The 22,198-nt window shown below is 43.5% G+C and overlaps 1 protein-coding gene across 1 annotated transcript; it reads left to right on the top strand.

Moving 5' to 3' along the window:
• Positions 1–698: 698 nt before the first annotated feature.
• Positions 699–18,865, top strand: LOC311117365 (protein MEMO1; the record flags this gene model as incomplete). Its single annotated transcript, XM_084192323.1, has 7 exons — positions 699–1,160; positions 9,007–9,088; positions 9,510–9,578; positions 11,068–11,180; positions 14,405–14,516; positions 17,253–17,395; positions 18,789–18,865. Coding segments are annotated over exons 1-7 (657 nt in total), but the record flags the coding sequence as incomplete, so codon positions are not given.
• Between the last annotated feature and the right edge of the window lie 3,333 nt (positions 18,866–22,198).

Raw genomic sequence — 22,198 nt, 5'->3', positions numbered from 1 at the left:
CTGTCTGCGTGGGTGGACCATTTCAGTTTGTGGACCATTTCATGCTATGGTGTTGTTTTAGGTCTCTCTTTATGTAGTGTTGTGGTGTCAAATCAAATCTTATGTCACATGCGCCGAATACAGCAGGTGTAGACCTTACAGTGAAATGCTTACTGACAAGCCCTTAACCAACAATGCAGTTTTAAGAAAGAATACCAACAAAATAATTTACAAAAAGTAACATAATTAAGGAGCAGCAGTAAAATAACAATCCAAAGCTCCTTTAGGTCATAAGAGAAGGTAGCAGCAACATTATGTACAAAATAAGTTACAAACTATGCGAAAAAACCAACAAAATAGCACGGTTGGTTAAGAGTCCATAAAACTGCAGCCATCCCCTCCGGCGCCATTTCTATTGTCTTGATGTGTTTTGTCCTATATTTTATTTAGTTTTAATCCCAGCCCCCGTCCCCGCAGGAGGCCTTTTGGTAGGCCTTCATTGTAGATAAGAATGTGTTCTTAACTCTGACTTGCCTAGTTAAATAAAGGTTTATAAAAAATAATGTAAAAAATGGGATTGCGTGAGGATTATTTTAGCAACCGGGTGACGCGGCATGACACCGTGAATGGTCGCCAGTCTGCTGGGTGAGGCGAGCTACGTCTCTCAGCCATTGCCCAATACGATTCCTATCTCCTATTTTCTCTAATATCTCTGCTGTATGTTAAACCAGCCATATTAGTTTTGTCGATTATGATGCACAGTTGCTACTAGCTAGGCCGATTTCGCCAAACCAGTTTTTAGTCAAGTCAATAGTGCTATTTTGGCAACCAACAGACAAACTGCATTGAGCTTTTGTTCATCCGTAACTAACGCCATCGTTTTTAAGATCTTATTTTGAAGTAGCCTGCTATCAAACACACTTTTCTCATCATTTGAATTGAGCTGTCTGGATAACTTGACTCTCTGGCTAGCTAGATATTTTTTTTGCATTCCTCCTTTGTCTAGCCGACTTTTGTTTTTATTGGTGGTTTCATTTTAGTCAGTTTTCCCCCGAGTTCTTATTTATTTTTCTACCCGACAAGGTTCCGACCTACCAAGATAGGCAACTCGGGAGCTAAGATGTCGAACCGAACAGTTTGCAGAGAAGCAAGTCACGCTGGCAGTTGGTACACCGCCTCAGGTAGAGAACTGAACCGGGGAATGGGCCAGAGACCAGGGTTAACTAGTTAACGTTAGCCTAATAGGGTTAACTAACCAAGATAGCTAGCAGCAGACCTGCCTCTAATGTTTGGGTTGCTGTCCGGGTATGTAGCTAACCGGGTTAGCCAACCTTGCTAGCTACATAACTCTCTTTCGATGGGACTATTGTCCGAGGTAGTAGCTAGTTAACAAACCTTGCTAGCTAGCTACAGACAGGTCTCTCTTAGGGCTGTTGTCCGGAAAAGTAACTAGCGAACGTTAGATGGGTGGCTAGCTGGCTAATTGAGTAGGAGAGAGGTGAGGTAAAAAAACAACAGGCCGTTCTATATCAGATGGCTCAGATCAACAGTCTGCTACCTAGCTTGCATCAGCTGTCACTTCTTGTATCAAACAGCAGAGTAGGCAGATTTTTTTGGGTCATTTTAAAAGCAAGCGTTAGAAGCTAGCTAACACGTACAAGGATTTGGTCCATGCATGTCTTGTTCACTCAGAACTTGTATCCATGGCCGTCCAGTGGAAATGGTTTGGCGATTAAATGGTGGGCTATTTGACCTGATCATTGGAAGAAATGGCTAGCCAACTAGGTAGTTATTGCTAGCAACCCTTGTCGACAGTATTAGCTAGTTATTTACATTTTTTAGTCATTTTAGCAGACGCTCTTATCCAGAGCGACTTACAGGAGCAATTGGGGTTAAGTGCCTTGCTCAAGGGCACACCGACAGATTTTTCACCTAGTTGGCTCGGGGATTAGAACCAGCGACCTTTCGGTTACTGGCACAACGCTCTTACCCACTAAGCTACCTGCCGCAGTTATGTCAAAACACTGACAACCATCTCCGTGAACGGTCAGTTAACCATTATAGCAAAGATTCACCAACTATTTATCATTCTAGCCTACCCTACTCCACCAAAGTACTTCTGCAGCGAGTTGTCAGTGATCTGGCTAGCTGACTGGCCCTCCCTGGTTGTTTGGTCAAAATATAAATCCCTCTCGCCTGGAACAAAGGACTGGCTCTCTGGGTAGGTCTAGGCAGCACATTGAGTGCTGTAATTGCATTGGGGACCAGCTAGCTAGCTTATCCCTCATCTCACACATGACTTCTGTTTTAGCATAGCAAGCTTTGCTACTAAGTCCCTTACTAGCCAAATGTAGCTACTAGTCTAGGGTTGTGGCTAGAAGGGATCCAGCTTTTGTCAAATTAAAGGCAAAAGTATATCTATTTTTTGGCATTGAAGCTAACCCTAACCCAAGGGGCCTAGTGTGTATCACACTCCATACATTTTGCTCTCATGTACATGTGAAGGAATCTCAGTGAGTTAGAATATGACTGTGTTCAAAATATCTTACAGTGAGGATGTAGCGAGATCTTTTAGCTCATCAGTCAACAAAATGACATTACCCTTTACTGAATCATGGGCTTGATTAATAACCTCAGCTAGAGGCTTGTCAGTTTGCTTTGCATACAGTTGTAGTGAGGAGGACAACATATATACTGATCAATGATACACAGGTTATTTCCCCAATGGCACCCTATTCTCTGGCCCTTAGGTCCCTGGTCAAAATGAGGGCCCGTTAAACGGAAGAAGGTGGCATTTGGGACGCAAACACAAGGTGTTGAACAGACCTGTCTCTCCCTGTTATCTCTCTGCTCCAGCCCAGTGAACAGACCTGTCTCTCCCTGTTATCTCTCTGCTCCAGCCCAGACCTGTCTCTCCCTGTTATCTCTCTGCTCCAGCCCAGTGAACAGACCTGTCTCTCCCTGTTATCTCTCTGCTCCAGCCCAGTGAACAGACCTGTCTCTCCCTGTTATCTCTCTGCTCCAGCCCAGTGAACAGACCTGTCTCTCCCTGTTATCTCTCTGCTCCAGCCCAGTGAACAGACCTGTCTCTCCCTGTTATCTCTCTGCTCCAGCCCAGTGAACAGACCTGTCTCTCCCTGTTATCTCTCTGCTCCAGCCCAGACCTGTCTCTCCCTGTTATCTCTCTGCTCCAGCCCAGTGAACAGACCTGTCTCTCCCTGTTATCTCTCTGCTCCAGCCCAGTGAACAGACCTGTCTCTCCCTGTTATCTCTCTGCTCCAGCCCAGTGAACAGACCTGTCTCTCCCTGTTATCTCTCTGCTCCAGCCCAGTGAACAGACCTGTCTCTCCCTGTTATCTCTCTGCTCCAGCTCAGTGAACAGACCTGTCTCTCCCTGTTATCTCTCTGCTCCAGCCCAGTGAACAGACCTGTCTCTCCCTGTTATCTCTGCTCCAGCCCAGTGAACAGACCTGTCTCTCCCTGTTATCTCTCTGCTCCAGCCCAGTGAACAGACCTGTCTCTCCCTGTTATCTCTGCTCCAGCCCAGCGAACAGACCTGTCTCTCCCTGTTATCTCTCTGCTCCAGCCCAGCGAACAGACCTGTCTCTCCCTGTTATCTCTGCTCCAGCCCAGTGAACAGACCTGTCTCTCCCTGTTATCTCTCTGCTCCAGCCCAGTGAACAGACCTGTCTCTCCCTGTTATCTCTCTGCTCCAGCCCAGTGAACAGACCTGTCTCTCCCTGTTATCTCTGCTCCAGCCCAGTGAACAGACCTGTCTCTCCCTGTTATCTCTGCTCCAGCCCAGCGAACAGACCTGTCTCTCCCTGTTATCTCTGCTCCAGCCCAGTGAACAGACCTGTCTCTCCCTGTTATCTCTGCTCCAGCCCAGTGAACAGACCTGTCTCTCCCTGTTATCTCTCTGCTCCAGCCCAGTGAACAGACCTGTCTCTCCCTGTTATCTCTCTGCTCCAGCCCAGTGAACAGACCTGTCTCTCCCTGTTATCTCTCTGCTCCAGCCCAGTGAACAGACCTGTCTCTCCCTGTTATCTCTGCTCCAGCCCAGTGAACAGACCTGTCTCTCCCTGTTATCTCTGCTCCAGCCCAGCGAACAGACCTGTCTCTCCCTGTTATCTCTCTGCTCCAGCCCAGTGAACAGACCTGTCTCTCCCTGTTATCTCTCTGCTCCAGCCCAGTGAACAGACCTGTCTCTCCCTGTTATCTCTCTGCTCCAGCCCAGTGAACAGACCTGTCTCTCCCTGTTATCTCTCTGCTCCAGCCCAGTGAACAGACCTGTCTCTCCCTGTTATCTCTCTGCTCCAGCCCAGTGAACAGACCTGTCTCTCCCTGTTATCTCTCTGCTCCAGCCCAGTGAACAGACCTGTCTCTCCCTGTTATCTCTCTGCTCCAGCCCAGTGAACAGACCTGTCTCTCCCTGTTATCTCTGCTCCAGCCCAGTGAACAGACCTGTCTCTCCCTGTTATCTCTCTGCTCCAGCCCAGTGAACAGACCTGTCTCTCCCTGTTATCTCTCTGCTCCAGCCCAGTGAACAGACCTGTCTCTCCCTGTTATCTCTCTGCTCCAGCCCAGTCAACCCCAAGGTGCTGGCTCATGAAGCCAGCCGGTAAGAGACAGACAGACAATGATGTGTCGGGGGTCACATTGGGAAGAAAAGTAATGTTGAAGGGACATTAATCCTCCATTGTGCCCTTGAGCAAGGCACTTAACCCCTAAACTGCTTTCTAACCAGGGGCCTGTCAACGTGTGTGTATTGGGGAAGGGTTGACGTGCTCTCTAAGGCATGCGTCCCAAATGGCTCCCTATATAGTGTACTAGTTTTGACCAACGCCCTATTAACTGGAAGGTAGTACTCTACATAAGGAATAGGGCGCCATTTGGGAAGTAGCCTTAAATGCCAGTGATCAGCAGAGCGCTTCCCAAAAGCTCAGAGTGCCAGGAGCTCTGCTGGTGTGGGATTAGGTGATATAATTCACCATGCATCCCAAATGGCACCCTATTCCCTATATAGTGCACTACTTTAGACCAGAGAATGGCACCCTATTCCCTATATAGTGCACTCCTCTAGACCAGAGAATGGCACCCTATTCCCTATATAGTGCACTACTTTAGACCAGAGAATGGCACCCTATTCCCTATATAGTGCACTCCTCTAGACCAGAGAATGGCACCCTATTCCCTATATAGTGCACTCCTCTATATAGGGAATAGTGCTGTGGTCAAAAGTTGCGCACAATAGAGCCCCACAGTGGAGGTGTCATAATACCCATAAAACCTAGCGGTCCACCATTAATTTTAGAAACACTTCAAATAAGGGCTGTGTTTCGTGTAGGCTTACCCTGGCGTGATGTTTTGATAACCATCTAAATCTCTCTGACAAGGTGACTTTTATCAATATAGTCGGCTCTATTTACTCTGAGATTCAAAAATGCTAAGTAGACATGATGAAAAACTACAAATCCCTGCAAGCTCCTACACGTCATCTCTAGAGGACACCTTTGCTAACAGGTATTGTGTCAATTTAAAACTTGCACAAGACAGTTCACAAAGTTGTGCATTTAAAGAAATGTAGCCGATTTATTAATTACTAAATTTAGCTAACAATAGATAGTTAATCCAGAGATTCTTACCTTTGCCTTGATTCGGCAGTCTCGTCCAGATCATCATGGCATTTGTAATTCTTTATGATAGCGACATTAGCAGCTAAATAATATTTCATTTTTGGGGGGATCGGCTAGCTCTGTCTGTCCTCATTTCAGTTAAATCAGGAAGGATGGGATCGGCTAGCTCTGTCTGTCCTCATTTCAGTTAAATCAGGAAGGATGGGATAGGCTAGCTCTGTCTGTCCTCATTTCAGTTAAATCAGGAAGGATGGGATAGGCTAGCTCTGTCTGTCCTCATTTCAGTTCATCAGGAAGTAATTTAAGCAGTGCATCGATGGTAGGCCTAAACACAAACACACATGCAGTCCTAATGCGTCACAACTCATTAGTAAACATTGTCTAGGCAGACGAGGACATTCATTATTTATCTTCACAAATATTGACTCCTCTTTGCTCAATGCATTGGATTGATTGAAGGAAAAACACTGTTCACTATCGGTGCATTCATACCCCAGTAAGCCAGCGAGCTGCTGCATACAGATTCAGTCGTTCACTATCGGTGCATTCATACCCCAGTAAGCCAGCGAGCTGCTGCATACAGATTCAGTCAGTAAGCCAGTGAGCTGCTGCATACAGATTCAGTCAGTAAGCCAGCGAGCTGCTGCATACAGATTCAGTCAGTAAGCCAGTGAGCTGCTGCATACAGATTCAGTCAGTAAGCCAGCGAGCTGCTGCATACAGATTCAGTCAGTAAGCCAGTGAGCTGCTGCATACAGATTCAGTCAGTAAGCCAGCGAGCTGCTGCATACAGATTCAGTCAGTAAGCCAGCGAGCTGCTGCATACAGATTCACTCAGTAAGCCAGTGAGCTGCTGCATACAGATTCAGTCGTTCACTATCGGTGCATACAGATTCAGTCAGTAAGCCAGCGAGCTGCTGCATACAGATTCAGTCAGTAAGCCAGCGAGCTGCTGCATACAGATTCAGTCAGTAAGCCAGTGAGCTGCTGCATACAGATTCAGTCGTTCACTATCGGTGCATACAGATTCAGTCAGTAAGCCAGCGAGCTGCTGCATACAGATTCAGTCAGTAAGCCAGCGAGCTGCTGCATACAGATTCAGTCAGTAAGCCAGTGAGCTGCTGCATACAGATTCAGTCGTTCACTATCGGTGCATACAGATTCAGTCAGTAAGCCAGCGAGCTGCTGCATACAGATTCAGTCAGTAAGCCAGTGAGCTGCTGCATACAGATTCAGTCGTTCACTATCGGTGCATACAGATTCAGTCAGTAAGCCAGCGAGCTGCTGCATACAGATTCAGTCAGTAAGCCAGCGAGCTGCTGCATACAGATTCAGTCAGTAAGCCAGTGAGCTGCTGCATACAGATTCAGTCGTTCACTATCGGTGCATACAGATTCAGTCAGTAAGCCAGCGAGCTGCTGCATACAGATTCAGTCAGTAAGCCAGCGAGCTGCTGCATACAGATTCAGTCAGTAAGCCAGTGAGCTGCTGCATACAGATTCAGTCGTTCACTATCGGTGCATACAGATTCAGTCAGTAAGCCAGCGAGCTGCTGCATACAGATTCAGTCAGTAAGCCAGCGAGCTGCTGCATACAGATTCAGTCAGTAAGCCAGTGAGCTGCTGCATACAGATTCAGTCGTTCACTATCGGTGCATACAGATTCAGTCAGTAAGCCAGCGAGCTGCTGCATACAGATTCAGTCAGTAAGCCAGCGAGCTGCTGCATACAGATTCAGTCAGTAAGCCAGTGAGCTGCTGCATACAGATTCAGTCGTTCACTATCGGTGCATACAGATTCAGTCAGTAAGCCAGCGAGCTGCTGCATACAGATTCAGTCAGTAAGCCAGCGAGCTGCTGCATACAGATTCAGTCAGTAAGCCAGCGAGCTGCTGCATACAGATTCAGTCAGTAAGCCAGCGAGCTGCTGCATACAGATTCAGTCAGTAAGCCAGTGAGCTGCTGCATACAGATTCAGTCGTTCACTATCGGTGCATACAGATTCAGTCAGTAAGCCAGCGAGCTGCTGCATACAGATTCAGTCAGTAAGCCAGCGAGCTGCTGCATACAGATTCAGTCAGTAAGCCAGCGAGCTGCTGCATACAGATTCAGTCAGTAAGCCAGCGAGCTGCTGCATACAGATTCAGTCAGTCTGAGACATGAGCTTCTGATTAGCCTTGTCCCAGATCATTCTGTGCTGTCATGTCAACTCCTTGCCATGCCAGACAATGTTTAGCATGACAAGGACTAGCATTATGGCACAAACAGACTCCAACCTAATGTGTTTGGTTTTACTAGTTGTATGTACAGGAGACACGTGGTATACACCATCCAACCAAATGCTGGCTGCAGGTTCCTTCTCCACAATGCAACAACAATAAGAAATAATAAAAGATATGAACACGAACATAAAGTGAATGTCTCAGTAGAATAGAATAGACATTTTAGCATCAGTATAATACAGGAAGGAACCATTTATAGTCCAAGATTTACACATGTTTTGGGGAAGGGGGGATTGGGGGTCAAGTGTTTTTTAAATTGTGCAGTGGTATGTTTTGGGGAAGGGGGGATTGGGGGGGCAAGTGTTTTAAATTGTGCAGTGGTATGTTTTGGGGAAGGGGGGGGGTGATGTTTTGGGGAAGGGGGGGGGGGGGGTGATGTGTACTAAGGTGAGTTGCTTCCTGCCTGCCTGCCTGACGGTAAGGCAGTGAACAGCTCGTGGCTGAGGTGTGTGGGGTCCTTGATGATACTGCGGGCCTTCCTTTGGCACCGTTTCGAATAGATGTCCTGCATGGGTGGGAGCACGGTCCCAGTGATGTCCTGGATGGGTGGGAGCACGGTCCCAGTGATGTCCTGGATGGGTGGGAGCACGGTCCCAGTGATGTCCTGGATGGGTGGGAGCACGGTCCCAGTGATGTCCTGGATGGGTGGGAGCACGGTCCCAGTGATGTCCTGGATGGGTGGGAGCACGGTCCCAGTGATGTCCTGGATGGGTGGGAGCACGGTCCCAGTGATGTCCTGGATGGGTGGGAGCACGGTCCCAGTGATGTCCTGGGCCATCTTCACCATCCGCTGGAGGGCCTTGCGGTCGTGGACAGAGCAGTTCCTGCACCAGGCCGTGATGCAACTGGCGACGATGCTCTCAACGGTGCTGCGCTAGTATTTGGAGAGGACCTGGGGTAGCATGCCGAACCTCAGCCGCCCCCAAGGAAGCAGAGACGCTGTTTTGACGAGTGACGGTGTTGGTCCATGTCGAGTCCTCGGTGATGTGGATGCCGAGGAACTTAAAACGTCTGACTCTCTCTATAGCAGTTAATGATGCGTGTAAGAGCCATTGGGTTCAGCAGTTTGATATTCATTAATAGTGTTCTTCCCCCTCTTCCCGTTCTACAGGCTCCCAGCTGAATACACAACTAGAAGGTTGGTTGTCTCAAGCCCAGTCCACTGTCACACCAGCTAGAGCAATCATAGCACCGTAAGCACCACTGGTCGTTGTTTCTGATAACGGTCGTTAAAAAAGGCCTCATCTTGTCATCAGAAGTCATTCTAAATATGATATGATAACAGCATATGAATGACTGTAATGTACATGTGGTGATAGGGGGCAGTGGGGGGTCTATGTGGTGATAGGGGGCAGTGGGGGGTCTATGTGGTGCTAGGGGGCAGTGGGGTGTCTATGTGGTGATAGGGGGCAGTGGGGGGTCTATGTGGTGCTGGGGGGTCTATGTGGTGATAGGGGGCAGTGGGGGGTCTATGTGGTGCTAGGGGGCAGTGGGGGGTCTATGTGGTGATAGGGGGCAGTGGGGGGTCTATGTGGTGATAGGGGGCAGTGGGGGGTCTATGTGGTGATAGGGGGCAGTGGGGGGTCTGTGTAACGGTGTCCTCTGTGTTTTCAGGCATGCAGGATATACCTACTGTGGCGCTTGTTCTGCACACGCATACAAACAGATAGACCCTTCTGTCACGTAAGTCTAAATTTAACCATGTTCAGTCAATTTTCTAAATAAAAACACATTTTGTAGCAAAATTAATTTTCATGGACAATTAACTATCATCAAATTGAAATGAGATGTTTTGAAATGCATTTTTTACATTTTCCCTCCTTATCAAACCTTAGACTGCCCTGTTTCACCCTGAAGGAGCTATCAGCCCTTAGTTACCTCAGACAGTAGTTAGCAGTATTGGCCTAGCCGCTCAGACAGACAGTAGTTAGCAGTATTTGCCTAGCCGCTCAGACAGACAGTAGTTAGCAGTATTGGCCTAGCCGCTCAGACAGACAGTAGTTAGCGGTATTGGCCTAGCCGCTCAGACAGACAGTAGTTAGCGGTATTGGCCTAGCCGCTCAGACAGACAGTAGTTAGCGGTATTGGCCTAGCCGCTCAGACAGACAGTAGTTAGCGGTATTGGCCTAGCCGCTCAGACAGACAGTAGTTAGCAGTATTGGCCTAGCCGCTCAGACAGACAGTAGTTAGCGGTATTGGCCTAGCCGCTCAGACAGACAGTAGTTAGCGGTATTGGCCTAGCCGCTCAGACAGACAGTAGTTAGCGGTATTGGCCTAGCCGCTCAGACAGACAGTAGTTAGCGGTATTGGCCTAGCCGCTCAGACAGACAGTAGTTAGCGGTATTGGCCTAGCCGCTCAGACAGACAGTAGTTAGCGGTATTGGCCTAGCCGCTCAGACAGACAGTAGTTAGCGGTATTGGCCTAGCCGCTCAGACAGACAGTAGTTAGCGTTATTGGCCTAGCCGCTCAGACAGACAGTAGTTAGCGGTATTGGCCTAGCCGCTCAGACAGACAGTAGTTAGCGGTATTGGCCTAGCCGCTCAGACAGACAGTAGTTAGCGGTATTGGCCTAGCCGCTCAGACAGACAGTAGTTAGCGGTATTGGCCTAGCCGCTCAGACAGACAGTAGTTAGCGGTATTGGCCTAGCCGCTCAGACAGACAGTAGTTAGCGGTATTGGCCTAGCCGCTCAGACAGACAGTAGTTAGCGGTATTGGCCTAGCCGCTCAGACAGACAGTAGTTAGCGGTATTGGCCTAGCCGCTCAGACAGACAGTAGTTAGCGGTATTGGCCTAGCCGCTCAGACAGACAGTAGTTAGCGGTATTGGCCTAGCCGCTCAGACAGACAGTAGTTAGCGGTATTGGCCTAGCCGCTCAGACAGACAGTAGTTAGCGGTATTGGCCTAGCCGCTTTCACGGCCTCATCTTGGAACAACATGAGCGAAGCCTGGGCAGCCAAGGCTACTAATGGCCTGATGACTGGTCCAAGATGACTGGTCCAAGATGACTGGTCCAAGATGACTGGTCCATGATGACTGGTCCAAGATGACTGGTCCATGATGACTGGTCCAAGATGACTGGTCCAAGATGACTGGTCCAAGATGACTGAGCTGTGAGTCAGAGTCCTACTGAGGTCAGTGAGGTGACTGAGTCCTCTCTTTCCCCCCTGTAGTCGCAGGGTGTTCATCCTGGGTCCGTCTCACCACGTTCCTCTGTCCCGCTGTGCCCTCTCCTCTGCTGAGGTTTATAAAACCCCTCTCTACGACCTCCGGATTGACCAGAAGGGTATGTACACACCCAGGTACACTGTTCCCTGTCCTCTGCTGAAGGGTATGTACACACCCAGGTACACTGTTCCCTGCCCTCTGCTGAAGGGTATGTACACACCCAGGTACACTGTTCCCTGTCCTCTGCTGAAGGTTATAAAACCCCTCAGGATTAACCAGAAGGGTATTGATCATTTCTAGTTAGCATTTCCTAAGGTAAAGATCCTAGTTTTTATGTGTCAGTGTTACGGCTGGCACAATTACCGTGTAACCGACGGTTATGGATGAAGGCCGTGATGAAAAATAAAATAACCGCCATAACCGTTACATTTATGATTATTTTTTTATGAGCAGCTGACTCAAGACGGGACGGACGGGCAATCGTGCAGTTGAGTCTGTTTCTGCGGCAACGTGATGAAACGTTGTTGCGCCTTGCTAAAACAAGAAACGTATGCATATAACTACTGTTCCCTGAAGGAGGGAACGAGGTATAACATACTATGGGGAGTCAACGACCAAACCTATTCACCTGAAGCAAACTGAAATCACGCCCAACGGGCCAATGGACGTGAGTCCTCCCTCTGATGCCCCGCCTTCCTGGCTATAATAGTGGGGCTCGCATCCATTTCCTCAATTCAGTACCGCTCTTCAGCGAGCCCAAACCCTGCTGACAGCGCTGGCCAAAATATGTTATATCCTCCTTCAGGGAACAGTAGTTAATTAACTAGGGGTGTAACGGTTCACCAAACGGGTCACGGTTACGGTACAGCGGGAAAAAGACATTCCGACATTTACTGTAGTTCATTTTTGTTCATTCGGCAAAATACGCTAAATTAAAAAGCACCTTATTCCGGGCCCAAGTCCAGTTTCTGTGACGACATTCACAGTGTTCCTGGCGTCGTCTGTTGTGACGGGGGTTGTCATGGCGGGCCTCAAGAAGAGATCTAAGAAGCTGGACCCGTTCCGAAATGGACCTGGGGCGTTCCCAGCCGGACAAATATACGTAAATAAATGTTTCAATATAGAGACCCTTTCCGAACAGGGCCCGAGGACGACCAGTTCCGTATAGACGTAGTCGGATCCGAGTGAGGGAAGCAGCAGAAAAGTAAATCTGTAAGCTACTTTATTAACCAGAGCTAATGCAGAGCGAGGGAGAGCAGGCGGAGGAGGGGCCTTGAGGTGTGTGGGAGAGGAAACAACCAACCAAGCCGACTTGCGCTAGTAGACTAACGTCTAGCCGACTAACGTCTAGCTTGTCATAGCTTGGTTATTTATCATCCAGTAGGATTACCTAGTACCTGTCTTGACTGCATCAAACCGAAAGAAGCTAGTTGGCTAAGATAGTTTGCCAGCCAGCTAATTGAGTTCATGAGCTTTCTTCCTGTCCTACAGTTAAATAACACCTCCATTCAGATTATTAAATGGTAGCCTAACTGTTGAGCAGTGGAGAACATACTATTAACTTTTTGACCACCCGCATTGCGGACCGAACCGACGTCCCTGTACCGAACAGTTCGTTACGAATACCGTGTACCGTTACACCCCTATTCATAACTGGTCTGCGTGTTTCCACCCCCAGGCAACAGGACAACAGGACAGTCCTGAAACCACATGCCCTAGGGCACGGTCGACGGTTCAGATTCGGGTGGTTAGCCTTTTTGAACTCAAGGGAACTAACAAACTAGTTTTCGGTTTCCTAGGCAACGCAGTGCAGTAGCAGCACACATAATGAATAGAACAGGCTTGGAACCTCTAACCCTGGCAATTAGAATGGTGAAATCAAGCTTTATTTATACAGCACATTTCAGACATGGAATGGAACATAATGTGCTTCAATGGGTACACTCAATGGTTGCCTGGTTTTGTGATGCAATCATTTCCATGGTAATGTACACTGAACAAAAATATAAAAGCAACATGCAACAATTTCAAAGATTTTACTGAGTTACAGTTCATATAAGGAAATCATTTAAATAAATTCATTTGGCCCTAATCTATGGATTTGACTGGGAATACAGATATGCATCTGTTGGTCACAGAAATCCTTTTTTTTTTTTTTAAAGTAGGGGCGTGGATCAGAAAACCAGTCAGTATCTGGTGTGACCACCATTTGCCTCATGCAGTACGACACATCTCCTTCACATACTTGATCAGGCTGTTGATTGTGGCCTGTGAAATGTTGTCCCACTCCTCTTCAATTGCTGTGCGAAGTTGCTGAATATTGGCAGGAACTGGAACACGCTGTCGTACACATCGATCCAGAGCATCCCAAACATGCTCAATTGGTGACATGTCTGGTGGACATTCCTGCAGTCAACATGCCAAGTGCACATTCCCTCAAAACTTGAGATATCTGTGGCATTGTGTTGTGTGACCAAACTGCACATTTTAGAGGCCTTTTGTCCCCTGCACAAGGTGCACCTGTGTAATGATCATGCTGTTTAATCAGCTTCTTGATATGCCACACCTGTCAGGTGGATGGATTATCTTGGCAAAGGAGAAATGCTCACTAACAGGGATGTAAACACATTTGTGCACAAAATTTGAGAGAAATAAGCGTTTTGTGTGTATTGAACATTTCTGCGATCTTTTATTTCAGCTCATGAAACATGGGACCAACACTTTACATGTTGCGTTTTATATTTGTTCAGTATAGAATGTTGATTCGAATCATGTTAACTGATGTGGCTCATGCAATTTAAATGTATTTTTTTGTAATGTCAGGTGAACTGAATCAACCAATCACAGCACAGATTGATGGGTACACTTCCTGCTTTTACTTCCTGCTTTGCTCCTATGGGTACACTCACAAGGGCCTCGGTCCACCCATTATGCCATCATTGAGTTGAATGGGGACGCCCGTTCTCTCCTCCCTCTATGGCAGCACATGCAGTCCGGAGCGAAGGAGAGGAGAAAATGTTCCTTATTATTATTATTATTATTCAAGTTATTACGGAGACCGTGGCCATTTGGCTGGCCAATCCAAAATTCCATGACCGTCACAACCCTAATCAGTGTTTATTGTGCCTTTTTTAAACTGTGAAGCTTGACACAAAGAAAAACCTTAAATGTCCTCAGGGGACCAACCATCTGATTGATACTGGAAACTAGGCATTCTCACTGACGCTGCCAAACACCTATCAGTGCGTCTGAACGAATGACTCGCAGTCATATGCTAATTCAAGCCTCACTTCACCAGGAATAATGTGCATATTGAATCCTCACCTCTCTCTCTCTCTCTAGTCTATGCTGACCTCTGGAAGACTGGGATGTTTGAGAGGATGAGTCTTCAGACAGACGAGGATGAGCACAGCATTGAAATGCACCTGCCTTACACTGCTAAAGCCATGGAGAGGTAAGACAGAGGAACACACTTCAGTCTGTCAGGGTTGCCTGCTTCATTCATCACAAAGCCATCCATCAGTGGAGTGTACAGTAATTCATAGACTCTAGGCCTGTTTGCCTGGTGATGGGAGCCAGCAGGGAATTCATGACAAATGGAGGAGAGCTGTGGGTCATTAATGACTGGTTTGCCTTTACAGTTTGTGAAGTTCTCTCTCCCCCCAGCCCCAGGATGGTTTGCGTCATTGCTATGGTTTATGATTGGTTGTTTACTAATGATTGGTTGTTTACTAATGATTGGTTGTTTACTGTGTCGGACCCCAGTCAGAGTAGCTGTTGCCATTTGGCGTCGGCTAATGGAGATCCTAATAAATCTAAAATCGAATCGAAGTAAAGCCTGCATGCTAATGAATGGACCCACTCAATAAACACACACCTTTTATCAGGTTGGGGTTTAATAAACACACACCTTTTATCAGGTTGGGGTTTAATAAACACACACCTTTTATCAGGTTGGGGTTTAATAAACACACACCTTTTATCAGGTTGGGGTTTAATAAACACACACCTTTTATCAGGTTGGTTTAATAAACACACACCTTTTATCAGGTTGGGGTTTAATAAACACACACCTTTTATCAGGTTGGGGTTTAATAAACACACACCTTTTATCAGGTTGGTTTAATAAACACACACCTTTTATCAGGTTGGTTTAATAAACACACACCTTTTATCAGGTTGGGGTTTAATAAACACACACCTTTTATCAGGTTGGTTTAGTAAACACACACCTTTTATCAGGTTGGGGTTTAATAAACACACACCTTTTATCAGGTTGGGGTTTAATAAACACACAAACCTTTTATCAGGTTGGTTTAATAAACACACACCTTTTATCAGGTTGGTTTAATAAACACACACCTTTTATCAGGTTGGTTTAATAAACACACCTTTTATCATGTTGGTTTAATAAACACACACCTTTTATCATGTTGGTTTAATAAACACACACCTTTTATCATGTTGGTTTAATAAACACACACCTTTTATCAGGTTGGTTTAATAAACACACACAAACCTTTTATCAGGTTGGTTTAATAAACACACACAAACCTTTTATCAGGTTGGTTTAATAAACACACACCTTTTATCATGTTGGTTTAATAAACACACACCTTTTATCAGGTTGGTTTAATAAACACACACCTTTTATCAGGTTGGTTTAATAAACACACACCTTTTATCAGGTTGGTTTAATAAACACACACAAACCTTTTATCAGGTTGGTTTAATAAACACACCTTTTATCAGGTTGGTTTAATAAACACACACCTTTTATCATGTTGGTTTAATAAACACACACCTTTTATCATGTTGGTTTAATAAACACACACCTTTTATCAGGTTGGTTTAATAAACACACCTTTTATCATGTTGGTTTAATAAACACACACCTTTTATCAGGTTGGTTTAATGAACACACACCTTTTATCAGGTTGGTTTAATAAACACACACCTTTTATCAGGTTGGTTTAATAAACACACCTTTTATCATGTTGGTTTAATAAACACACACCTTTTATCATGTTGGTTTAATAAACACACACCTTTTATCAGGTTGGTTTAATAAACACACCTTTTATCATGTTGGTTTAATAAACACACACCTTTTATCAGGTTGGTTTAATGAACACACACCTTTTATCAGGTTGGTTTAATAAACACACACCTTTTATCAGGTTGGTTTAATAACACACCTTTTATCATGTTGGTTTAATAAACACACACCTTTTATCATGTTGGTTTAATAAACACACACCTTTTATCAGGTTGGTTTAATAAACACACCTTTTATCATGTTGGTTTAATAAACACACACCTTTTATCATGTTGGTTTAATAAACACACACCTTTTATCATGTTGGTTTAATAAACACACACCTTTTATCATGTTGGTTTAATAAACACACACCTTTTATCATGTTGGTTTAATAAACACACACCTTTTATCAGGTTGGTTTAATAAACACACACAAACCTTTTATCAGGTTGGTTTAATAAACACACACCTTTTATCATGTTGGTTTAATAAACACACACCTTTTATCATGTTGGTTTAATAAACACACACCTTTTATCATGTTGGTTTAATAAACACACACAAACCTTTTATCAGGTTGGTTTAATAAACACACACCTTTTATCATGTTGGTTTAATAAACACACACCTTTTATCAGGTTGGTTTAATAAACACACACAAACCTTTTATCAGGTTGGTTTAATAAACACACACAAACCTTTTATCAGGTTGGTTTAATAAACACACACCTTTTATCATGTTGGTTTAATAAACACACACACACCTTTTATCAGGTTGGTTTAATAAACACACACCTTTTATCATGTTGGTTTAATAAACACACACAAACCTTTTATCAGGTTGGTTTAATAAACACACACAACCTTTTATCAGGTTGGTTTAATAAACACACACAAACCTTTTATCAGGTTGGTTTAATAAACACACACCTTTTATCAGGTTGGTTTAATAAACACACACCTTTTATCAGGTTGGTTTAATAAACACACACAAACCTTTTATCAGGTTGGTTTAATAAACACACACCTTTTATTAGGTTGGTTTAATAAACACACACAAACCTTTTATCAGGTTGGTTTACAAGTGTTCAGTCCCTGTAAAGGCTTCTACCATCTTGGTCAGGTAACTGTCTCCCTCTCCTACTACAGTCATAAAGATGAGCTCAGCATTGTCCCGGTGCTGGTGGGAGCCCTCAGTGAGTCTAAAGAACAGGACTATGGGAAACTGCTCAGCAGGTATCTGGCTGATCCCTCCAACTTGTTCATCATCTCCTCTGACTTCTGCCACTGGGGTACGTACTGGGAAGGACTGGTAGGGATCAATATTATAACCTGTTCACGCTACTGAGTTGAGCTAGTCTGGTTATACATCCGTCCACCGTAGTTGCTGGAACCGTGCTGGAAAGACCATGTGAAAAGAAAAGCCAGCACAGTTTTGTTCTGGACTATTGTGTGAAAGGGGTTGTAAATATAGAACCAGTGGTTCAGTGTCCTTGACAAACCTCTCCTTCAGGGTTGGTCTGACTTCATCCTTTTCCTGTCACACACCCCAAAAAATATCAATGTTTTTTTTTTTTTTTTTAGCCTCAGTATAGGCCATAAATAATTGTTATTTGCATGACTTAAAGTGTGATGGTGCATCGCAAACACAACCAGCCGGTTGAGTTGCCCAATTAGGGTAAACTCATTTTGTATTCTAATTTTCATAGATTTTTATTTTTTTTATCATCAAAAAAATTATACATTAATAAATGTTGTGCTTCAGTTGCTTATAATGGAAGATGGGCCTAGTTAAATGATGAGTGAGAAAATTACAAACAAATGTCATACTTCCAAGACATGTAACCTCTCACCATTACAATAACAACAGAGGTTAGCATTGTTGGGGGATATGATATTTGTGCATCTAACTTTCTCGCTCATTATTATTATTATTATTCACGATTCATTCAGGATTATCCGTAACCATGGTAGCATCACATTAATGTAGAAGTGTTTAGAAACGTATTCTATTCTTATTTACAATAAAAGTGACAATATATTATTTACCGTTCATTTCTATTGGGCACAAAATAATCTGCAACACAACCAAAACAAAACGCAAATGCATCCAACAAATTTGTAGAGTCACAGGACTATGTACAAAAAGTGCTGTAATTTCTAAACGGTTCACCCGATATGGATGAAAATACCCTCTCATTAAAGCTGACAGTCTGCACTTTAACCTGTATCATTTCAAATCCAAAGTGCTGGACTACCGAGCCAAAACAACTAATGTCACTGTCCCAATACTTTTGGAGCTCACTGTATATGTAAATGAATGCATTTACAGTTTATATGCTTAGTACAAGTAAAATTACATGTATTGAATAATAATATTGTGAAAGATATTGAAGATAACAGGCAGACAGGAAATACTAATATGGATATGACAGATAAAACAATCCCATAACAATATTTATCCATTGTCCATAATAGCTAGCTTTGACTAAATATAATTCCTTTAATGGGCAACTCAACCACCTGGTAGAGTATATTTTTCAAGGGTTCCTAAAATTATAAAACGACATTAGTAATTGCTGTTTTAGAGGTCAACATTTAACAACCTTGTAATTTCCCATTTTATACACAATTAGTAATGTAAATGTATGATTAAGGGTTAATATCTTTCCCTCCTCCCCACAGGCCAACGGTTCCGTTACACCTACTATGATGAGGCTCAAGGAGAGATCCACAGATCCATTGAACACCTTGATAAAATGGTTAACAACACATTCTGATATTCACTTCTTTTTAGGCAGGAACATGACATGAAAGATGTCCATAATGTCTATACACACCATCATATACATATTTATATTCGGGATTATGACATTGCTTGTTCTAATATTTCTTAATTCCGTTCTCTTTATTTTTTGGGATTTGCGTATATTGTTAGATACTACTGCACTGTTGAAGCTAGGAACATAAGCATTTAGTTAGAGACTACTGCACTGTTGAAGCTAGGAACATAAGCATTTAGTTAGATACTACTGCACTGTTGAAGCTAGGAACATAAGCATTTAGTTAGATACTACTGCACTGTTGAAGCTAGGAACATAAGCATTTAGTTAGATACTACTGCACTGTTGAAGCTAGGAACATAAGCGTTTAGTTAGATACTACTGCACTGTTGAAGCTAGGAACATAAGCGTTTAGTTAGATACTACTGCACTGTTGAAGCTAGGAACATAAGCGTTTAGTTAGATACTACTGCACTGTTGAAGCTAGGAACATAAGCATTTAGTTAGATACTACTGCACTGTTGAAGCTAGGAACATAAGCATTTAGTTAGATACTACTGCACTGTTGAAGCTAGGAACATAAGCATTTAGTTAGATACTACTGCACTGTTGAAGCTAGGAACATAAGCATTTAGTTAGATACTACTGCACTGTTGAAGCTAGGAACATAAGCATTTAGTTAGATACTACTGCACTGTTGAAGCTAGGAACATAAGCATTTAGTTAGATACTACTGCACTGTTGAAGCTAGGAACATAAGCATTTAGTTAGATACTACTGCACTGTTGAAGCTAGGAACATAAGCATTTAGTTAGATACTACTGCACTGTTGAAGCTAGGAACATAAGCATTTAGTTAGATACTACTGCACTGTTGAAGCTAGGAACATAAGCATTTAGTTAGATACTACTGCACTGTTGAAGCTAGGAACATAAGCATTTAGTTAGATACTACTGCACTGTTGAAGCTAGGAACATAAGCATTTAGTTAGATACTACTGCACTGTTGAAGCTAGGAACATAAGCATTTAGTTAGATACTACTGCACTGTTGAAGCTAGGAACATAAGCATTTAGTTAGATACTACTGCACTGTTGAAGCTAGGAACATAAGCATTTAGTTAGATACTACTGCACTGTTGAAGCTAGGAACATAAGCATTTAGTTAGATACTACTGCACTGTTGAAGCTAGGAACATAAGCATTTAGTTAGATACTACTGCACTGTTGAAGCTAGGAACATAAGCATTTAGTTAGATACTACTGCACTGTTGAAGCTAGGAACATAAGCATTTAGTTAGATACTACTGCACTGTTGAAGCTAGGAACATAAGCATTTAGTTAGATACTACTGCACTGTTGAAGCTAGGAACATAAGCATTTAGTTAGATACTACTGCACTGTTGAAGCTAGGAACATAAGCATTTAGTTAGATACTACTGCACTGTTGAAGCTAGGAACATAAGCATTTAGTTAGATACTACTGCACTGTTGAAGCTAGGAACATAAGCATTTAGTTAGATACTACTGCACTGTTGAAGCTAGGAACATAAGCATTTAGTTAGATACTACTGCACTGTTGAAGCTAGGAACATAAGCATTTAGTTAGATACTACTGCACTGTTGAAGCTAGGAACATAAGCATTTAGTTAGATACTACTGCACTGTTGAAGCTAGGAACATAAGCATTTAGTTAGATACTACTGCACTGTTGAAGCTAGGAACATAAGCATTTAGTTAGATACTACTGCACTGTTGAAGCTAGGAACATAAGCATTTAGTTAGATACTACTGCACTGTTGAAGCTAGGAACATAAGCTTTTAGTTAGATACTACTGCACTGTTGAAGCTAGGAACATAAGCATTTAGTTAGATACTACTGCACTGTTGAAGCTAGGAACATAAGCGTTTAGTTAGATACTACTGCACTGTTGAAGCTAGGAACATAAGCGTTTAGTTAGATACTACTGCACTGTTGAAGCTAGGAACATAAGCGTTTAGTTAGATACTACTGCACTGTTGAAGCTAGGAACATAAGCATTTAGTTAGATACTACTGCACTGTTGAAGCTAGGAACATAAGCATTTAGTTAGATACTACTGCACTGTTGAAGCTAGGAACATAAGCATTTAGTTAGATACTACTGCACTGTTGAAGCTAGGAACATAAGCATTTAGTTAGATACTACTGCACTGTTGAAGCTAGGAACATAAGCATTTAGTTAGATACTACTGCACTGTTGAAGCTAGGAACATAAGCGTTTAGTTAGATACTACTGCACTGTTGAAGCTAGGAACATAAGCGTTTAGTTAGATACTACTGCACTGTTGAAGCTAGGAACATAAGCGTTTAGTTAGATACTACTGCACTGTTGAAGCTAGGAACATAAGCGTTTAGTTAGATACTACTGCACTGTTGAAGCTAGGAACATAAGCGTTTAGTTAGATACTACTGCACTGTTGAAGCTAGGAACATAAGCATTTAGTTAGATACTACTGCACTGTTGAAGCTAGGAACATAAGCGTTTAGTTAGATACTACTGCACTGTTGAAGCTAGGAACATAAGCATTTAGTTAGATACTACTGCACTGTTGAAGCTAGGAACATAAGCATTTAGTTAGATACTACTGCACTGTTGAAGCTAGGAACATAAGCATTTAGTTAGATACTACTGCACTGTTGAAGCTAGGAACATAAGCATTTAGTTAGATACTACTGCACTGTTGAAGCTAGGAACATAAGCATTTAGTTAGATACTACTGCACTGTTGAAGCTAGGAACATAAGCATTTAGTTAGATACTACTGCACTGTTGAAGCTAGGAACATAAGCATTTAGTTAGATACTACTGCACTGTTGAAGCTAGGAACATAAGCATTTAGTTAGATACTACTGCACTGTTGAAGCTAGGAACATAAGCATTTAGTTAGATACTACTGCACTGTTGAAGCTAGGAACATAAGCATTTAGTTAGATACTACTGCACTGTTGAAGCTAGGAACATAAGCATTTAGTTAGATACTACTGCACTGTTGAAGCTAGGAACATAAGCATTTAGTTAGATACTACTGCACTGTTGAAGCTAGGAACATAAGCATTTAGTTAGATACTACTGCACTGTTGAAGCTAGGAACATAAGCATTTAGTTAGATACTACTGCACTGTTGAAGCTAGGAACATAAGCATTTAGTTAGATACTACTGCACTGTTGAAGCTAGGAACATAAGCATTTAGTTAGATACTACTGCACTGTTGAAGCTAGGAACATATAGCATTTAGTTAGATACTACTGCACTGTTGAAGCTAGGAACAGAC

The sequence above is a fragment of the Coregonus lavaretus genome (assembly GCF_964263955.1).
Source record: "Coregonus lavaretus genome assembly, contig: HAP1_SCAFFOLD_3092, whole genome shotgun sequence".
Lineage (NCBI taxonomy): Eukaryota > Metazoa > Chordata > Actinopteri > Salmoniformes > Salmonidae > Coregonus > Coregonus lavaretus.
The sequence above is the reverse complement of the archived record's forward strand: the minus strand, read 5'-3'. Positions and strand labels throughout refer to the sequence as shown.